Source organism: Bos mutus, chromosome 3, assembly GCF_027580195.1.
Source record: "Bos mutus isolate GX-2022 chromosome 3, NWIPB_WYAK_1.1, whole genome shotgun sequence".
In the NCBI taxonomy this organism is placed as follows: Eukaryota; Metazoa; Chordata; class Mammalia; order Artiodactyla; family Bovidae; genus Bos; species Bos mutus.
In genome coordinates this window covers 111,178,691-111,200,199 of record NC_091619.1, presented here as the reverse complement: position 1 = coordinate 111,200,199, position 21,509 = coordinate 111,178,691, and the positions used below count along the sequence as shown (strand labels likewise).

The 21,509-nt window shown below is 42.6% G+C and overlaps 2 protein-coding genes across 5 annotated transcripts in view; one reads left to right on the top strand and one right to left on the bottom strand.

The window, feature by feature from the left end:
* The window catches only part of LOC102264665 (UDP-glucuronosyltransferase 1-6), a 151,828-nt gene that overhangs the window by 7,008 nt on the left and 123,311 nt on the right, over positions 1-21,509 (bottom strand). The window contains exon 1 of one of the 4 annotated variants that reach the window (XM_005895003.3): positions 5,513-6,440. The exons of the other annotated variants lie outside the window; for them this stretch is intronic. Within the exon in view, the coding sequence (XP_005895065.1) occupies positions 5,513-6,376 (864 nt within the window). The 5' untranslated portion in view covers positions 6,377-6,440. Of the gene's footprint in view, positions 1-5,512; positions 6,441-21,509 lie in introns of those variants that run through there. 4 annotated transcript variants of the gene reach the window in all.
* LOC102288184 (dnaJ homolog subfamily B member 3) lies at positions 12,310-13,044 on the top strand. Its single transcript, XM_070368524.1, has one exon. The coding sequence runs from the start codon at positions 12,310-12,312 to the stop codon at positions 13,042-13,044; it is 735 nt and encodes a 244-aa protein (XP_070224625.1).

Here is a 21,509-nt window from a genome sequence, read left to right as displayed (position 1 = left end):
GTCAATACACTTGAACGAGTAAAGCTCATATCCGTGTCAACTCCATGCTGAAATGTAACCAGTTAACCATGCATTTTCCCAACCTTTTCCTGGATAAGAGTTTCTAAGGTGTTTAAGTCAACGTGCCTGCTTTAGCATAAAGAATATACAGAAACGTATTTTAATCTTTCTCTGCTGATTCCGTACGTACTGTAAAATGTAAACTGTTCCTCCCTAGGTATGAAAAACACAAAATAAGGGACAGAAACCCTTGCCAAGTGTGTCCCAGCGACCTGAGCCCCTTCTGTGGGGTTCAGAGAAGGTGAAGGGCATGTGAGTAAACCTTGACCACCAAAGCCTCTTGGTAGGAAGGAGAAACAGGCATAGTTTTCACCCACGCAGCATATGACCCTTACCTAGAGCCCGCTTCCTATTCTTAGTTCACTATGGCCCTCACGGTCATCCAAGGAAGGCTGCACGTGCAAGGCTGCTCCATTGTCTCAGGAAGCATCCAGCAAAGATCACCAGCAGGCAGACAGCCTTGGCTACTTAAGGACACAGTTCAAGACAAGGCAACGAGACTTTCAGAAGAAACTTCAGGGCCAGATGACCCAAGGAATAAGGAATGGAGAACAGAGACAGGGTGGCATGCCGACCCCTGTGTGGATTACACCAGCTTGTTCTCCTCTGCATGTGAGACAGGATCATCCGAAAACTAGGGCCTGAGTGCATTCAAAGTCCTTCCCTTTACTAACGGCATCCTATTGTCATTATGATGACTTTTTAAGTCAAGGAGTAATTGGGGGGGGGGGGCATGCCATGTAGCTTGTGGGTTCCTGACCAAGGACTGAACCCATCAAGTGAGTTTTGGTGTATTTGAGCTATCAACTATGATTGATTTGCCAGTTAACAATGACTCTTACAACTACTAGAACCCGAGTAATCTGTGGTTCCTTGAATGAAGCAGAAAGTTGGATATTAGAAAATGTCTGTGTGTGTAGGGTGAGAATCAGACATGGCAGGGATCCCAGCTAGTAAGTACAGGTTAGTTTACGACCTGGCAAAGGCCTATCCCTTAAGGAATAATGGATAGACTTAGAGATCAATGTCAAATGAAAGCTCTGAAAATGATAGGGATAGAATGAAGGGACATAATAGATGATTACATAGTTAATCCCACTAGCAGATTATAAGTAGAAAAACATAGGAGACCCCTGTAAGTTCATGATTACTTGAGAAAGCAGGTTTCCTTAACCACAAAACCAAGCAGGCTTGCGTAACAACAAAACCAGGCAGCAAAAGCATGGTGTGTCCCAAAACACTAAAACAATGGTAGCGTGAGACCAACGTCCTGCCCAGTGAGTTCAGTAAGTTAATGATTCCTAGGACTTGCTGTCTGCACACATAACCGTGACCCTAGCTTGACCATATAGGGACAAGAAAACGCTCCTGGAGGAGGAGCCGATGATGGAAGCATGACGTCTACTCAAGAAAGACAAAGGTCTTCTCCCCCTCCCTGCTTTTCCTTTGATCATAAAGCTGTAGCACATTAAGTTCTCAGGTGTGGCATTTCTCACCCGCCCTCTTGTAAGCCTCAAGTGTGTGTGCTTAGTCACTTCAGTCATGTCCAGTTCTGTGAGACACTATGGACTGTAGCCTGCAGACTCCTCTATCCATGGGATTCTCCAGGCAAGAATACTGGAGTGGGTTGCCATACCCTCCTCCAAGGGATCTTCCTAACCCAGGGATCAAACCTGCAGTGTCTCCTCCATCTTCTGCATTGCAGGTATATTTTTCTTTACCACTGAGCCACCCAGGAAGCCCCATGTAAGCCCCACAAGCATCCTACCCTAATAAATCACTCTGCCTCTCACTGGATTCTTCTCTATACTGATACATAAAGAACTATGGTACCAGAACTCTTTGGAGTCCTCCTGAAATGATGCCAAACTTTTCAGCAAGATGCAACAGGAATAATGCAATCAGAAGAATAGCAGCATTAGTCACAGCGTTGAAACTAGAACCTGGAGATGAATGGTGGGTGTATCTCAGGAAGAAAGGAAGGAAACCCCTAGATTTAGCCTTGGGCAATAATCTTAGCATGGCGTGATCTGTTCCCAAACTTCAGAGCCAACTCCAGAGCGCTCCAGGCTTCAAGACACACACACACTACCCGTGCACGCACACACACGCAGTGGTAATCTACTTGAAGGAAACAGAGCAAGGCACAAGTAGGGCAATTTTCCCTGAACTGTTGGTTATTAATGATCTAATTCACTCCCTGAGAGTCTCCAGATGGTTTTATATGTCTCCAAAGAATGCCACGGAGAAGGTGATAGCACCCAACTCCAGTACTCTTGCCTGGACACCCTGAGAGCTGGTGTCCAGAGGTAAAGAAGCTGGGTACCAAGTGCCATTGCGATGGGACACGGACCCCTGCCTCCATCACTGCCGTGTCTCAGGTGACTGAGAACCATGGCATTTAGTGTAGTATTGTTGACCTTTCTAGGTTCAAAAGCAGTTGTAGTGTTATCAGGCATCCTGGGCCTTGTTAATCTCCTGTTTGTCAAGTGTACTGACTTCGAAACCCAGGAGGCTTTTACTAGAAGTCCTGACTTTGGCTGTGAGTTTAGTATTTTGAGTTCTAGGCTTTTATTAGATTTTTCCTTCCCAAATGCCTTTCATTTTGCAAGGAGACTCATGAAACAGTATGTTGGAAATGTGTTGCTGTCTCATTGTACATTCAGAGCCACTTAGGAACACTTTGAGCTTCCTTGTCACCACTCTCTTCTCTTCATCATCTTCAAGTCTGTTCTTACTGATCCTCTGTTTGACTGTTTTCCTTACAACCATTGTGGATGTGTGGACACCATCTCTGGACCTCTGTGTATTCTGAGATGTTCTCAGCCTGAGAGGGGACTGACATCTTGGAATTCTTGAGTGTCATGCCTTTTCTCTCAGCATTGCTCTACCATCTTCATTCTTTGATGGCATCCCGAAGGTATGCCCAACACCAAGCTGTGCTTTCTCTAGGGACTCTCATTAACAAAGATTTCATCTTTATACTTGAAAAGTTCAGGACTTTTACCAAGAGCATTGGGAATAGTATGATCCCCAATAGAAGGAAGGAAGTGCAGAGCAGCACTCTCTAACTAACCAAGGGGAAAAAAGATAACAGCAATGTGACAGACCAGCATAAATCAAGAAAAAGGGAAATGACAAAGCAAAGTAAAAATAAACTGCAAGAGTTATAATCATATCTGTTGATTGTTAAGTGCAAACAGGTGAAATTCAACTGTTAAAGGAATCTGCCTGACTAGGTTAACAATATTGGCTCTGTAGAGCTTTCGGGTTTATTTTGTTGTGTTTATCTTTTGCAGCACAGTATGTGGGGTCTTAGTTCCCTGACCAAGAATCAAACCCACGCCCCCTTCATTGGTAGCACAGAATCTTAACCACTGGACTGCCGGGGAAGTCCGTGCTTCATGTTGTTTAAAGAGAAGGAAGAAGGTTGAAGACCTGGAGTATTAAGGAGGCACTAGAGAAATGTAAACAAAAGCAGTGCAGGAATGGTGATATTAGCATCTAAAAATGGAATTTCAAATTAAAAGCATTTCAGTAAGACAATGGGAACTGCTATCAGGCACAATTTACAGAAATATTCTCACATCGAAGCTCACTTGCAAAAAACAAGGCAGCAACCAACACACATCCAATACAATTTACCACTTAAGGGGAAAATATGTCAATAAATGATATAAAGATGTGATGTCAAGAAAGACCTTTGATAAAGTTCTGCAGTCTCTCCCATGAAACATCCTAAATAAAGAAGAAAATCACTTAAATAAATAAGAGCTGTTTTCCAAATGCAACAGCAAACATGCAAAAATATCTTGCTCGGACCTGCTGGCTAACTTTCTTTCCTTTGATCTGAGATATGACTGTTGGTTTCATGACATTTCACCCCTTTCTTTTTCTCTGTCTGAAAAAGAACCATTAACGGATTTCTACACTCCTGGATTTTCTCATCTTGCTTTCAGAAAATCCACAGCACACCTTCTTTCTTCACCAGACCACCCCACTAGACACAAATGTGTCCAGCAGACCATGGGGGTCTCAGAATCTTATTGCCAGGGGTCTTCGAGGGCTTACGAGATCTCTCCTCACATTACAGGGGTGGAATCAGAGCCCCATTCAGGAGCCCCTGTTTTGCAGCAGTGGGATGGAGGTATCCAGGTAGCACCCGACTCCTCACCTGGTATTGCTCCTGCTGCCAGAAGTTTCAGCTGGCTATGACAATTATATAATCATTTAAAACATGAGGGCTGCTCTGCTGGCTCAGCGATAAAGAACCTGCCTGCTGGTGCAGGAGACTCGGGTTCAATCCCTGATCTGGCCGAGGAGCAACTAAGCCCGTGTGCCACAAGTACTGAGCCTGTGCTCTAGAGCCCAGGAGTTACAACTACTGAAGCCAGGCCTCCCTAGAGCCCGTGCTTCTCAACAAGAGAAGCCACCGTCATGAGAAGCCTGTGCACCGCAATGAAGAGTAAGCCTCTCTCGCTGCAACCAGAGAAAAGCCTGGGCAGCAACAAAGACCCAAGGTCAAAAATTATTATTTTTAAAATATTATAAAATACGAATGTCAGAAGCTCACTGGAAATAAGATTCATCACTCTATGAGGGTGATAGTAGCCCCTCGTAGGAGCCAGACTCAGCATCTGGAAAGTACTTGGGCTACCAGCAGATCCCAAACCAATACTTGAATAAATGAAGGAACGCCCACTGAACTGTCACCTACTTGAAGAATCTTTCCCAAATCCCCATTAGAAGGAAACTCTCCTGCTATTCTCTATCCTCTCTGTCGAGATTTGGAAGAGAATGTGAATGCTACTTTTGTTTTTTTTCTGCAAACTTCCAGTTGCAGAGGGTGAAAACATTAATATATAAGCATTTAAGAGAGTGAGATGCATGAGCTTTGAATCCAGCATCAGAACCTGGCTGTCTAGTGATTTGCTTTATTATAGGAAATGGAACTGCCGTATTCAGCTTCTTATTATCTAGAAACTGGACTTTTAACCAGGAACATAAAGGCAATTTTCCCTGCCACGCAGGATCTATCTATTGATGCCAAAGAATTATTTCAGCAATCTTGACTTTTGTGAGCCTGACCTGACCATGGGCAAAGTGCACGCTGCACAATTTTGTTCTCTGCAAGGAACCCTGGACCCAGGGCCCTGTGTTTATGGCATTTAACCCATGTCACATCTAATCAATTACTATCCACTGGAGTGCACAGAATAAAATGGCCAAAGTACACTTTCCTAAAATCTCCGATTAAAAAAAAACAAAAAACAAAAAAACCTAGAAGAAGATGCCAAAGAGTTATAAATTACAACTCACTCCTAAGAGACTGGTGAAATAGAAATGAACAAGAGAAGGCATTTGAGGCTGTCTCAGCAGATCCATGACAAGTTCACCCACTCAAAGTTCTTGCTAGAATACAGGTATACAAAGTTCCCACTCAAATGCACACCTGAGAGAGTGGCTTTTTGCTAGCGCAGTTGATCCCACCAACAAAAACTATGTTGGGCATGATGGGTCTTGGGAAATTAAACACAAAGTCACTTCTGAGAATCCAGACAGACCCAAAACTCATGAGATCCCGAACAGTCATGTCTTTCTGAAGGATTTCCGAGGCAAGCAGCCCGTATGGGGAATAAACCATATCGCACAGCAAACTCTCTGACAAGGTGATGAACATGTTCTTCACCCGCTGCAGGAAGGTCATGTGATCTGAGTTAAAGGACAGATACCTGGGCACGTAGGATGGTGGACTGGGGCTCTGGGTACCCTGAAAGTCCAGGCTGCATGGCAGTCCATTCAAGAAGAACACGGCAGGCACAGACAGGTACTGGGCCACGATGGGGCCGCAGGGAAGGAAAGGGTCTGTCAACACGGCATCGAAGCTACTTGCCGTCAGGGAGGCCATCAGTTCCTTGTTGTGCAGTAAGTGGGAGCAGGCGGATAAGAGCAGAGCCGAGTCCTTTTTGATTTTCTGGTAGGTTTTGATCACGCGCTTCAGGAAAGGATCATCCTCAAAAACAGTACGCCCAAGGCTGATAAAAGTCTCTTCCAAGTCCTCCCTTCGGAATGGCACAGGGTACCTCTTCAAGGTGTAAAATGCTTCCTCTTTAATGTATATGGAGGCGTCAGGTGCCAGGACCACTATGTCATGTCCCTTCTGCTGCAATGGCTGGAGGGGTCCGACCAAACTCAGCCAGTGGCTGCCATCTACCGGGACCACCAGCAGCTTCCCACCCTGGGACACGGAGGGGCCGAGTGCCCACAGCAGCAGGAGCAGGATGACTGGGCGATCCCCCTGGGACCCTGCTGTCATGCTTGCTCTGCTGTTACTACCGAGACAGCCACCTGCCGGAGGTCTGCCCCCTCTCACTTACATAACTCAGGAACCAAACTAAACACCAAGTTAGTGTTTGCTTGTGTCATGTGACCATAGCTGTCAGTCAGCTACAGACTGCTGGGCGTTTACTTTTAGAGATAAAGAGGGCAGGACTTTCTAGGTCTCGCCACAGGCAACAGTTTAACTGTCTGGAAGCCCCTAAGCACGCAAATTCTTTTTTTATCTTTTCAATTGAACTATACCATACTGTGTTAGTTTCAGGTGTAGAAGTGATTTAGGCATATGCATGCTCACGCTTCTGCACTCTTAAGCTCCCTCCCCACCCTCCCCTGCCCAGGAGTTCACCAAGATCAAGATTCTAGGTGAGAAGAAAAAAGGTGGCAAGGGTTTGGCTCATAGGTGTGTGCTTATCTGTCATTCTGAAATTCATAGTCCAATTTAAACAATAAGGGCAGTCGTTCTTCTAAAGTCTCAATGTCACAAGCGTTCATCTGTAGATTACATAGAGCAAAGGGGCTGTAAAACACATAGTCACCACGTTAATGATTTTATGACTTTACTGCATCAGGCAGAGCCTCAGAACTTTTTGAGGCCGCTGTGCACTTGAATGGTTTAAGAGTGTGACTCTGTCCAAGACCAGAAATTGTTCTTTACCAAAATGAATAGCAGGCAGTCCACACCCACTCTCAAAAATTATGACCAAGAACCATGACTAAGCAATCCAATAAAACTTCTTCCCTGCAGCCTGTGGAGACCTGACCCTCAGAATCCACTGTGAATTCCCCCACTCATCAAAGATTTATGGCAAGTGTTGGCCCTCCCAGCATGATGCGAAGAGCCAGGGCCCGAAATCCAAGTTAGACACGGTCTGTGCCTGTCAAGAGGGCTCTGGCAGACAAACAACAAGGCAATTACAGGGCAGGCTGAGATGTGCTGGGGTCGGGGAGCATGGGTAGCCAAGGAAACCGAGCAGGGCAGTGATGTAGTCTTGCTCTGGTGTCTACTAAAGAGTGGGGTGTCTGCAAGAGCGTTCCTAGACTCCCTGGAAGGTGATTTCTTTTAAAGCTGAAGCCATGCTGAAGTGAAGAAACTCACCGTCCCAACTACTCTTAGCTCTTTTGATGGAATCAAACCGGAGCTGCTTGTTACTAAACTGAAAAGGGCTACATAAACAGGTCCACTGCCTCTGGATAATCTGTGGGGCCCTCCAGGGGAAACAAAGTCACCTTCATTGACTTTCCATAGCATTTTGCTTTATTCTGCCTTGTCACTGTCGCCATTTACTCAGTCAGTCGTGTCCAATTCTTTTGCGACCCCGTGGACTGTAGCCTGCCAGGCTCCTCTGTCCATGAGATTTCCCAGGCAAGAAAACCAGAGTAGGTTGTCATTTCTTTCTCTGGGAGAGCTTCCCAACCCAAGGATCGAACCCACGTCTCCTGCATTGACAGGTGGACTTTTTTTTTTTAACCATCGAGCCTCCAGGGAAGCCCCCATTCTGCCTTGTATCCTTCAGCAATTTGCCTGAGTTCCCTACTAGACTCCCTCTCTGCCTCTATCTCTACCTATCCACGGCTTTGCAGACAGTAAGACTCAGTAAATGTTTCTGTTTGGATGTGATGCCCCTTCTCCCTTTGCTCTAGGCCCTCTATTCAACCCAGCAAGTGCCAAATCGGGATCATTCTACCACTGGTTCTCAGACCCAGCTGCCATGGTTTTGTTTCTAGGCCTCAACCTCCAAGGCTCTTAGTCCCTACCTCTCTTTTGATTCCCTGCATCGGCCATCCATCGCACAGTCCCAGCCGCCACCATCCCTGAAACCTTGGTCAGCACATTCCTAGGGTCCAGAATAAATGCAGACTCCACAGCTTTGCCTTCAAAACGCCCTGGAATGGACTCCATTTCATTCCACTTCTCTAGCCTTTCTGCTTAACTGCTCTCTCTGCCCCTTTCCTTCCTGCCATTTTGAATCACTTAACCTACCCCAAACACACCTTGTACTTTTCCATATTGCTTTGTTCACAGTGGACTCTATTACCAATCTCTACTTTCTACTATTGTTTATTGCATGCTTCCCAAGTGCCAGGTTGGCTTGAGTTTCTCAAGGTGATATGGAATCAGCAGTTTGTTCTGGTGAAAAGGTGAACCCTTTTGGATCTATTACCTTTTATGATGAAATATTGAGTTCATTGGTTAATCATTTCCTCTTAGAACTAAGTGAACTTCATTGGTGTTGCCTCACCATTTATCAAGGAAATTAATATAGTGTCATAGAAAGAAAAAGGAGGGAGTGGAAAAGTCAAATATCAAAAAGAAAAGCATGGTGATACAGCAGTTTTAGCAGAAATAATCACGAAATCCCAAGTTTACATGCAGCACTTAAACATGGCCAGCAGTTTTCATCATTTTGATATACTGGGTCAGGAGTTAACAGACTATGAGCCAGAGCACCCTGGGGATCCCCAAAAAATGTTCAGAGAATTTTTCAAAGTTAAAATTGTTTCTAAGATAATGATATTTGACTTTTGAATACACTGGAGTTTCCCAGTGGCTACATGACACGTGATATAGCAATACATTGAATGCAGAAGCAGATATAAAAGTCGAGCTCTTCTGTTAATCCAGAGAGATGTTAAAAAAAATAGAAAATAATGGCACTGTTTGTTAATGTTTTGAAAAAGTTATTTTCCATAAATATATGATTTATATTAGCATGTAATGGGTTTATCGTTATTAAATTGACCTTGTTTTAATTTTTGCTGGAGCAAGTACTGATAGATATAACTCACATAAACAAAAGCAAAAGGGTCCTGAGGAAAAAAAAGTTGGAGAAATGCTGTTCTAGACAAATGGTAAGAGTGTTTGTTTCTCAGACAAGGATCAGACTAAACTTACTCTGATTACTCTACTCTACCCCCAACTTAGATATATCAATAACCTCAGAAATGCAGATGACACCACCCTCATCTCAGGAAGCGAAGAGGACCAAAGAGCCTCTTGATGAAGGTGAGTGAAAGAGGAGAGTGAAAAAGGTAACTTAAAACTCAACAGTCAAAAAACAAAGATCAAGGCAGAGATCCCATCACCTCAAGGCAAATAGATGGGGAAACAATGGAAACAGTGAGAGACTTTATTTTCTTGGGCTCCAAAATCTCTGCAGATGGTGACTACAACCATGAAATGAAAAGATGCTTGCTCCTTGGAAGAAAAGTTATGATCAGAGACAGCATATTAAAAAGCAGAGATGTTACTTTGCCAACAAAAGTCCATCTAGTCAAAGCTATGATTTTTCCAGTAGTCATGTATGGATGTGAAAGCTGGACTATAAAGAAAACTGAGCACCGAAGAAATTGATGCTTTTGAACTGTGGTGTTGGAGAAGACTCTTGAGAGTCCCTTGGACTGCAAGGAGATCCAAGCAGTCCATCCTAAAGGAAATCAGTCCTTAATATTCATTAGAAGGACTGATGCTGACAGAAGCTCCAATACTTTGGCCACCTGATGCAAACTTATTGGGAAAGACCCTGATGCTGGGAAAGACAGCAGGCAGAAGAAGGAGAGGATAAAGGATGAGATGGTTGGATGGCAATGGACATGAGTTTGAGCAAACTCTGGGGGATGGTGAAGGACAGGAAAGCCTGGCTGCAGTCCACGGAGTCGCAACAAGTTGGACACGACTGAGCGACTGAACAACAGGACAACACCCCTCACCTCCAGCCAAGCGGAAGCCTGATGTCAAGCCTACTTTAAGAAAATGACTTTCTTGTTTTGGGTTCGAGTTTATACACCATTTTTGTGTTTCCTGTCTAGAGAATATCCTTTAGTATTTGTTGGAGAGCTGGTTTGGTGGTGCAGAATTCTCTCAGCTTTTGCTTGTCTGAAAAGCTTTTGATTTCTCCTTCATACTTGAATGAGATCCTTGCTGGGTACAATAATCTGGGCTGTAGGTTATTTTCTTTCATCATTTTAAGTATGTCTTGCCATTCCCTCCTGGCTTGAAGAGTTTCTATTGAAAGATCAGCTGTTATCCTTATGGGAATCCCCTTGTGTGTTATTTGTTGTTTTTCCCTTGCTGCTTTTAATATTTGTTCTTTGTGTTTGATCTTTGTTAATTTGATTAATATGTGTCTTGGGGTGTTTCTCCTTGGGTTTATCCTGTTTGGGACTCTCTGGGTTTCTTGGACTTGGGTGATTATTTCCTTCCCCATTTTAGGGAAGTTTTCAACTATTATCTCCTCAAGTATTTTCTCATGGTCTTTCTTTTTGTCTTCTTCTTCTGGAACCCCTATGATTCGAACCCAAAACAATAAAGTAAATGGCAACGGGATCATATTTATTAGTAATTACCTTAAACGTAAATGGGTTGAATGCCCCAACCAAAAGACAAAGACTGGCTGAATGGATACAAAAACAAGACCCTTACATATGTTGTCTACAAGAGACCCACCTCAAAACAGGGGACACATACAGACTGAAAGTGAAGGGCTGCAAAAAGATTTTCCATGCAAATTGGGACCAAAAGAAAGCAGGAGTCACAATACTCGTATCAGATAAATTAGACTTTAAAACAAAGGCTGTGAAAAGAGACAAAGAAGGTCACTACATAATGATCAAAGGATCAATCCAAGAAGAAGATATAACAATTATAAATACATATCCACCCAACATGGGAGCACCGCAGTATGTAAGACAAATCCTAACAAGTATGAAAGGAGAAATTAACAATAACACAATAATAGTGGGAGACTTTAATACCCCACTCACACTTATGGATAGATCAACTAAACAGAAAATTAACAAGGAAAAAAAAAAAAAACATGTATCTATAAAGCTCACTAAAGCAAAGCACAGTAAAATGAGGTATGGCAATAAAAGGCATTAAATTTATCAAATAAAAAATAAATAAAGTGCTGAAAAATTAAAGCTGTCAATTCTGTAATAGATATTCATTGAAAGTATCTTTTGAAATGGGAGTGAAAACACCTTCAGAGAAATGAAAGCTAAGGAAGCATGCACGAGCTATAAAAAATGATAAAGTCCTTTATGAATGATGATAATATCAAAACAAAACTGGGAAATACAGGAAGGAGTAAAGAGCACTACGAACAGTCAATACATGGATAAACATTAGAAACTATTCTCTTTTCTTAATTTCTTCATGGTAAACTATCAACATTATATTGTGAAATTTTTCAGAAAAAAAAAAAAAAAAAGAATATGGTATGACATAGTTCTGTCTTAGATATTATGCAAGTGGGATGAATACTGAAAATAACTAAAGTACCTCATGGTAAAAAATAAAAATAAAAATAAAAATAAAAAAATAAAGACAGAGATAAACTATAAAAAAAAAAAAAAGAATTTCTACTAAATTAAAAGTTTTTCTTTCAAAGTTGTGAAATTGCAATGTTGTGGTTAAAATAGACCAAGTCGGGAATTAAAAAAATAAAATAAAAAAAAAAAAAAAAAATAAAAAGTAATGTCAACTAAAAAAAAAAAAAAAAAAGAAAATGACTTTCTTTCTTGATCCAAGACCTTGATTTCCTGACCAGAGATGGAACCAGTGCTCCCTGCATTGAGAGAACAGGGTCATAACCACAGGACCATCAGAGAGATACCTGTGAGAACTATCTGCTAAGGTAGTCAGAGCCACATCTCCCCATTTGGTGATAACCGCTCAGTGGAGGTCGGGTGGGCGGAACAAATGAGTGGGCGGGGCCTCTGCGGCTGCGTGAAACCGGTCACAGAGCACCGCGTGAGCAATGCATTCTGGGCTCGCCCAATGAGACGCGGCATCATCACAAGGGGCGCCCACTCTGGGCAGCCTGGCCTGGTGGGCACTCGGGTCCGCGCCCCGGGGGCTGCCAGCCAGCACCTGTCCTTGGCCCGCGGGGCCGTTCCCGGCCTTCCAATATGGTAGACTACTACGAGGTGCTGGGCGTGCCCCGCCAGGCCTCGTCGGAAGCCATCAAGAAGGCGTACCGCAAACTGGCGCTCAAGTGGCACCCGGACAAAAACCCCGAGAACAAGGAGGAGGCGGAGAGGCGATTCAAACAAGTGGCCCAGGCCTACGAGGTGTTGTCCGACGCCAAGAAAAGAGACGTGTACGACCGCTACGGCGAGGCGGGAGTGGAGGGCGGCGGCGGTGGCCGCGCCGGCGGCGGCAGGCCATTCGAGGACCCCTTCGAGTGCATCTTCACCTTCCGGGACCCGGCCGACGTCTTCAGAGAGTTTTTCGGCAGCCGGGATCCATTTTCGTTTGACTTCTTTGGAGACCCGCTGGAGAACTTTGTGGGGGGTCGGAGGAGATCCCGGGGAAGCCGAAGCAGGGGGTCCGCGTCGCTCTTCTCCGCCTTCAGTGAATTTCCACCATTTGGAAGTGGTTTTTCTCCTTTTGATACAGGGTTTACCTCATTTGGTTCCATTGGGAATGGGGGCCTCTCTTCCGTCTCCATGTCCCGTGGTAGTGGGGGGACGGGCAACTTTAAATCCATGTCGACTTCCACCGAAATCATGAACGGCAAAATGATCACCACCAAGAGAATCGTGGAGAATGGCCAAGAAAGGATAGAAGTGGAAGAAGATGGGGAGCTGAAGTCCCTGATAATAAATGGCAAAGAGCAGTTGTTAAGCACTGACACCAAGTGATCCTGGTCCACGTTGAACTTAGAGCACAACTTGAGGAATAGCAGGGCGTTCTTTGTTTGTTTTTTTAAGATTGCAAGCGAGCTCTACTTGCAAAACAACTGTACTCAAGAATTTATGAACAGTTCGTGCCAACGCCTATTTGTTGCTGCTGTTGGGCCACAGAATAGGACCCCTGTTTTTCTTTAAAACTGTTGTAAATATCTGTATGCACTTTGCTATTTATTAAACATAACCCCAGGGCAGACGCTGCTTATTTCGTGTTACTGAGACAGAATGTTCACCAGGGCACCTTCAACCTGGCTTTTCTACTTTATTTGCAATGTGAACCTAGTGGTTTGCTCTGATGTTAATGTTGCCAAGATAAATCAGTTTACTTCCATTTTTTAGCACAAAGTAGTAAGAGATATGAATATATTAATAATACTTTTGGTTTAAAGACGGCATTTAGTTCCACATATTGCTGGTGACCCACTGAGAGTTAACTGTTTAAATAAAACATTAAGCCTAGGCTTTTTAAAAACAGTTAAACCTGGTTTCCCTGGTGGCTCAGAGGTAAAGCGTCTGCCTGCAGTCCAGGAGACCCAGGTTTGATCCCTGGGTCGGGAAGATCCCCTGGAGAAGGAAATGGCAACCCACTCCAGTACTCTTGCCTGGAAAATCCCATGGACGGAGAAGCCTGGTGGGCTACAGTCCATGGGGTCCCAAAGAGTCGGACATGACTGACTGACATCACTTAAGCCTGGTAAAGGTAATGTATTTAGTTTCTCATGCTTGCGCTAACAATTTACAATTTACCACAAATTCAGTGACTTGGAACAATGTGTATTTATTCTCTTAAAGATCTGGAGGTCAGAAATCTGAAGTTGGTTTTGTAGGAATGAAGTCACTACTAACAGGGAACACAGGTGGGCGGGCTGTAGTCCAAATAGTTGCAGAGTCTAATATAGCTGAGTGACTACACACACACGCACATACACATTGTCTCTCTCCGCACCCCCCCCCCAACTCATTCTCCCTTCAGTGCTATGCTAAGTCACTTCAGTTGTGTCTGACTCTGTGCGACCCCATAGACGGCAGCCCACCAGGCTCCCCCGTCCCTGGGATTCTCCAGGCAAGAACACTGGAGTGGGCTGCCATTTCCTTCTCCAATTTCCTTCTCCCTTCAAAGGCTAGGGCGAAACACTTAAGTGAATTCCTCACAGTTACACAATTGATTATGAGCAGCCTCAGGACAGTATTCAGATCGCTTGGCTTAAGCAATAATGAAAAAAAAGAACAGTGGTGGTAATGACCAAAAACAATGAAAATCTCATTGCTAGCTTTTGATTGGTTCTGCAACTAGGACGGCTGGAAATGTACAAAGCATTTCCGTAAGGCTAAACACAATTTTCCCATTGCCACATGCACAGTGTATCTCATCTCAGGTTGACAAAAGCCAGAAATTTTGGAAAGCTTTGAATAGTGGAAAATTTGGAATATTGATTGAGTGGTGCAACATACACAGATCTGAGAGGTAGCTTTCTGTTGGCACATTTTCTGCTCTCAAAATCTTTTTGGGCATAGTTGCTTGAGGATATTCCATTACAAAGTGTGCGACCCCCATCCGTTGCTGCTGCTGCTAAGTCACTTCAGTGGTGTCCGACTCTGTGTGACCCCATAGACGGCAGCCCACCAGGCTCCCCGGTCCCTGAGATTCTCCAGGCAAGAACACTGGAGTGGGTTGCCATTTCCTTCTCCAATGCATGAAAGTGAAAAGTGAAAGGGAAGTCGCTTGGTCGTGCTCGACTCTTAGAGACCCCATGGACTGCAGCCCACCAGGCTCCTCCGTCCATGGGATTTTCCAGGCAAGAGTACTGGAGTGGGGTGCCGTTGCCCCCACCCGTTGGTCATCTCCAAAGAAAGGTTTGCATAAGGCATGAGAGTGAAAAGATATCTGAACTGGACAGGCTAAAAATGCAGCTTGTTCTCTCATCTGAAATTATAATCACTCTATTTGTGAGTCTACCACCTAGGGTACGGGTCTTGATTATACTGTATCTTCATCTCTCCTACACATCTCATTGTGGTTCCTTCTTTATATCTTTAATTATAGACTTGTCTTTTCTGCTAGTTTTCAGGCCTTTCACATCAGTATTCTATAAATGGTAATACTGGTGTTCCCTGGTATCAGCTGGTAAAAAATCTGCCTGCAGTGCAGTAGACCCTGGTTCCATTCCTGGGTCGGTAGCTCAGCTGGTAAAAAAAATCCACCTGCAATACAGGAGACCCCAGTTCAATTCCTGGGCCAGGAAGATCCCCTGGAGAAGGGATAGGTTATCCACTCCAGTATTCTTGGGCTTCCCTGATGGCTCAGATGGTAAAGAATCCACTTGCAATGCAGGAGACCTGGGTTTGACCCCTGGCTTGGGAAGATCCCGTGGAGGAGGGCATGGCAACCCACTCCAGTATTCTTGCCTGGAGAATCTGCATGGACAGAGGAGACTGGTGGGCTACAGTCCATGGAATCACAAAGAATTGGACACGACTGAATAACTACAGCACGGGAGGGTGTGAATTTGAGTTCTTCCTTCAACATATTGGCCACTGCCCTCAATATAAAATTAATGAGATGTTTCACATTAAGTCTTCAAATCATGCTATGTATTTTACACTTACACCTATGTCAGTTTGGACTATCCTCATTTTAAGTGCCCAGTAGTCATATGTAGTTAGTGGCTACTTCATCAGATAACATATGATCAATGTTTGTAAATGTTCCATTAATCCATCTAAAAATGCATATTTTTGATTTTCTAATTAAAAAGCTCAACACACCTAATTCTGAAAGTGATGTCTTAAAATATTTCCCCATTTAACTGAATTTTGCTCAATTTACATTTGTAATATTTAATAGTTTTTACTTTAAACATATAGCTGCTGAATTGGCACACATAGGTTTGACTGTTTCCTCATAAAGTTTGCCTTTTAAAAATGTTTAATCATGATAAAATACCCCAACATAAGATTTAGCATCTTAACCATTTTTTAAGTGTACAGTTTGGTAGTGTTCATTACAGTCATATTGTTGTGCAACCAGTCTCCAGACTGTTCATCTTGAAAAGCTGAAACTGTATACCCCTTAACATCTCCACAGTTTCCCCCACTTCATAGTCCCTAGCAACCTCCATTTTACTTTCTGTCTCTATGAATTTGACTACTCTAGGTTCCTCATATTAGTGGAGTCATACAGTATGTGTCTTTATGATACTGACTTATTTCACTCAGCATCATGTCCTCTAGGTTCATTCATGTGGTCATATATGTTGTCAGAATTTCCTTCATTTTTAAGGCTAAATAATATTCTATTGTATAGATGGACCACATTTTGCTTATCTGTTCATCTGCCAATGGACATGGGTTTCTCTCACCTTCTGGCTGTTGTGAATAATGCTGCTATGATGGGTATACAAATATCTCTTCGAGATGCTCCTTTCAATTATTTTGGGTATATACCCAGAAGTGGAGTTGCTGGATCATCTGGTAATTCTATTTTTAATTTTTTGAGGAGTTGACATACTGTTTTCCACAATGACTGTACCATTTTACACTCCCACCAACAGCACTATGAGGGTTCCAGTGAAGGAACCCTGTGGTGAGGGATCTGAGCCCCATATCAGGTATCCCAGACCAGGGTTCTGCATCAGGAAGAAGAACTTCCAGAATATCTGGCTTTGAAGGTCAGTGGGGCTCACTTTTGGGAGAACCAGAGGGCTGTAGGAAATCGAGACTTTACTTTTCAAGGATTCACACAAAATCTCATACACTCTGGGGCCCAGAGCAAAAGCAGGAATCCGCTAGTCTTGGAGAACCTTCCAGAGAGGCAGGAGGCAGCAGAGATCATCCTGGGGATGTGGACACTGACAGCAGCTCTTTGGAGCGCTCCATTCTCTCATGATGACACTGAGTTGGCAATGGCCATTTGGGGATCAACCCTCTAGCTTATTAGTACCAGGACCCAGCCCCACTCTCCTTGCTTATAGGCACCAGTACTATGATGCTTCAGGTCAAGCAGCTAGCCAAGTGGGGACAGAGGCCCACTTGCTAACAGGCCAGCTGCCTAAGACCCCCTGAGTTCTCAGCCACCCAGCACCTGGACCCATTCACCAGAGGGCCCAGGACCTGGACTCCTACCAGTGCACCAGCACTAGCCCAAGGATGCCTAGGGCCCAGGCCCCATCCTCCAGTGGGACAACACCAAATCCAGGACCCCCAGGCCCTGCAGCCAGAGACCCTGGGTCACAACTCCACCCACCAATGAGCCAGCACTAACCCTTGGATTACCTGGACCCTGACCCTATCCTCCAGCAAGCTGACACCAGATCATGGACCCCTGGGCCATTCAATCAGAGATTCCAGGACCCAGCTCCACCTACAAGTGGGCCAGCATTAGCCCCAAGACTCAACCCACCCACAAGCAGGCTGGTACAAGCCTCAGGACTCCCTGGGCCCTGGCTCCATGTACCAGCAGGCCAAAACAAGTTTTGTGACACTCCAGACCCCACAGCCAACCCATCAGATTATAAGCTGACTTTGCAGCAGAAATTCTGCAGGCTGGAAGGAAATGGCATGATATATTTAAAGTGATGAAAAACAACCAGAAGTGCCCTACTTGACACAGCTTTCATTCCGATTCAAAGGAGAGGTCAAAAGTTTTACAGACAAGCAAAACTCACAGTCTAGCACCATGAAACCAGGTTTACAAGAATTTTTAAAGAGTGTTCTCTAAGTGGAAAAGTAAAGGCCACAATTAGAAATATGAAAATTACAAAAGAAAAATTTTCTTTGGTAAAGATAAATATACAATAAAGGTAGTACATCAACCACATATAAGGCTAGCAGGAAGGTTAAAAGACAAAAGTGGTAAAATCATCCGCAGTGAGTAGCTAAGGGATACACAAAACAAAAAGGTGTGAAATATGTCAAAAATAGTAAATGTGGAGGGAGTTTGAAAACAGAGTTGTTAAAATGCTTTTGAACTTCAAATATTAACAATTTAAAATAATCACATATATATAGAGACTGCTACCAAGAAACCACATGGTAACCACCAACCAAACATCTATAACACACAAAAAAATCCAAATTAGAAAGGAAGAAGTAAAACTGTCACTGTTTTCAGATGACATGACACTACACATAGAAAACCCTAAAGACGCCACTAAAAAAACTATTAGAACTCATTAATGAATTTGGTAAAGCTGCAGGATATACAATTATTAACAGAAACCTGTTGCATTTCTATATACTGACAATGAACTATCATAAAGAGAAATTAAGGAAACAATCTATTTCCAGTAACATCAAAATAATAAAACACCTAGGAATAAATATAGGAAGATAAAAGACCTATACTGAGAAATTTATAAGGCACTGATAAAAGTAATTGAAGACAACACAAACAGATGGAAAGATGTACCATATTCATGGATTGGAATAGTTAATATTGTTAAAACGACTGTACTACTTAAGGCAATCTATAGATTTAATAAAATACTTAATACAAATGGCATTTTTCAAAGAACTGTTACATGTACATGGTGATTAAGCAAATAACAAAAGATGATGAGATAAAACATTTTAAAAACACAGGTTGGTAAGAATGTAAAGAAAAGGGAACTGTAGTGCACTGCTGGAGGCAGTGTAAATTGGCACACCCACAATGGAAAACCGTACAACTGCCGCATGGTGCAGCAACTCTACTCCCGAGTATTTACACAAAGAAGACAAAAACAGGAATTAGAAAATACATACGCACCCCGAGGTTCATCGCAGCACTATCTACAATAACCAAAAATATTGGCTATTGAATATTCAGTTCAGTTCAGTCACTCAGTCGTGTCCGACTCTTTGCAACCCTATGAATTGCAGCACGCCAGGCCTCCCTGTCCATCACCAACTCCCAGAGTTCACTCAGACTCATGTCCATCGAGTCAGTGATGCCATCCAGCCATCTCATCCTCTGTCGTCCCCTTCTCCTCCCTCCCCCAATCCCTCCCAGCATCAGGGTGTTTTCCAATGAGTCAACTCTTAGCATGAGGTGGCCAAAGTATTGGAGTTTCAGCTTTAGCATCAGTCCTTCCAATGAACACCCATTACTGAGCCATAAAAAAGGATGAAATCTTGCCATTGCGACAACATGGATGGACCTCATGGGTATTACACTTAGTGAAGTAAGACATATAAAGATAAATATGTATGATTTCACTTACATGTGGAAAATAAAAGGCAATGAAAATGAACAACCATAACAAAACAGAAACAGACTCACAGATACAGAGAACAAACAGGCTATTGACAGGGGATCAGAGCAGGGAAAGGAGAGTAAAGGGTGAGGGGGATTAAGATCCAAGCTTCCAGTTGCAAAATAAGTGTCATAGGTATGAAATGAGTGTGAGATACAGTCAATAGTTACATAATACATTTCTGTGATGGATATCATAGCTGGATTTATGGTGATTATTTTGAAGTGTGTAGAAGGACTGAATCACCATGTTGTGTAATAGGAACAAGCATAGTGCTGCAGACCAATCATACTTTGAAAACTAAGAAGCAAACTCATAGAAATAGAAATCAGCTTTGTGGCTACCAGAGGCAGGGAATGGGAGGAGGGGGAGCAATGAAGAATCTGCCTGCAATGCAGGAGATAGAGATTCGATCTCTGGGTTTGGAAGACCAGCCCCTGGTGGAGGGCAAGGCAACCCACTCCAGTACTCTTGCCAGGAAAATCCCATGGACAGAGGGGCCTGGGAGGCTACAGTCCATAGGGTTGCAGAGAATCGGACATGACTAAAGCGGCTGAGCACACAAGCAGTCTATGTACTAATTTCCGGTCATCAGTTCAGTTGCTCAGCCATGTCCAACTCTTTGCGACCCCATGGAGTGCAGCACGCCAGGCTTCCCTGTCCATCACCAGCTCCCAGAGCATGCCCAAACTCATGTCCATAATTTCCAGTTATAAGAGAAATAAATACCAGGACTGTAGTTAACAACATTAATTCCTTTAATTTTGTACTTATATGAGATGATGCGTGATCACTAAACTTGTGGTAAAAGTCTCATGATCTAGAAAGTCAGATCACTCTGCTATCCACCTTAAGTTTAACCAAGGTTGCCTGTCAATTATGTCTCAATAAAACTGGAAGAAACCATGGCAAACAAGCACCTGAACACAATTTTATATTGAGCATATGTTTAAAGGATAATATTTTAATATATTTGATTCAATAAAATATATTATGAAAATTAACTGCAATCCTCTTTTTACTTTTTTTTTAATATACATACTAAAAAGCCTTCAATTACATATATGACTTACATTAGATTCCTATTGGACAATTCTGTACTAGACCATAAAGAAAACATATTAAGAAATTTTTAAAAATAGTGACTCACAAGAAACATTCTCTGATTATAATTCAAAATAATTAGAAAAAAATAAGGGAAAAATGACTGCAATAATCTTAATTATATGGGAATTAAGAAACAATCTTCTTTAAAATAAATAGAAGCCACTGACAAAGAGCAAATCAAAAACATAAATTAAAGTAAAAAAAATGAGAGCAATTTATGCAAGATTCTAAGGGATTGAGAAAAATGTTTTATTTATGAATAAAGAAACTTCAGTTCCTCATTATTAAGAAAACATAAAAGAACTTAATGCTTACCTAAGGAAATTAGAAAAGCAGCTATAAATTAAACCAAAGGAAACAAGGATGATACCATTAGCAAAAACAATAAAACAACAAGCTACAATTAATGAAATAGTAAACAAAAAGAGTAAAACGAAAGAGCAAATCCAAAAGCTATTTCTTTGAGAAGACCAATAACGTAACTCAACATATCATAAATTATAAGAAGGAGAGGAACAAAAATATTAAAAATTTAAACTTTAATCTTTCATATTTTGATGAAAATTTCCATAAACATTTAAAGGAGTCACATCTAAGGGTAAACCAAATCAAATAAATGAGAATGACAAAAATTTCAAAATAAAAATTTAACGGAACAAAAATGATAACTCTTGAGAATTACAGGGTAAATGTTCTTACATGTACCAAATAAATTGGCACAAACATATCTAAATGCTTCCAGATGACATAACTTGTCATGCTGGGCACCCTTTAATAATGATACTAGATACTATTTGCATGTTCACAGTGACAACATTAAGGTCAGAAGGGTTAGGTCTGCCACCCATGGACATTCAACTACAAAAATGAGGGTGAAGATGTGAGCAAATACTATTAACTCTAGAGAATATATTCACACCGGAAAACTAAAAGGAAAACAGCAGCATTTGCTCTTCAAACTCTTCCCTCATTTTCACTATTTACAAATCTAATAGATACATACATATTTTATAATTGAACAAATGCATTGCACGAAAAAAGAAGAAAACAAAGTAGAATAAATCTTTTGTGGTGTGG

Coding starts and splice junctions, on each gene's coding strand:
- LOC102288184 (XM_070368524.1), top strand. CDS start 12,310: ATGGTAGACTACTACGAGGTGCTGGGCGTGCCCCGCCAGGCCTCGTCG.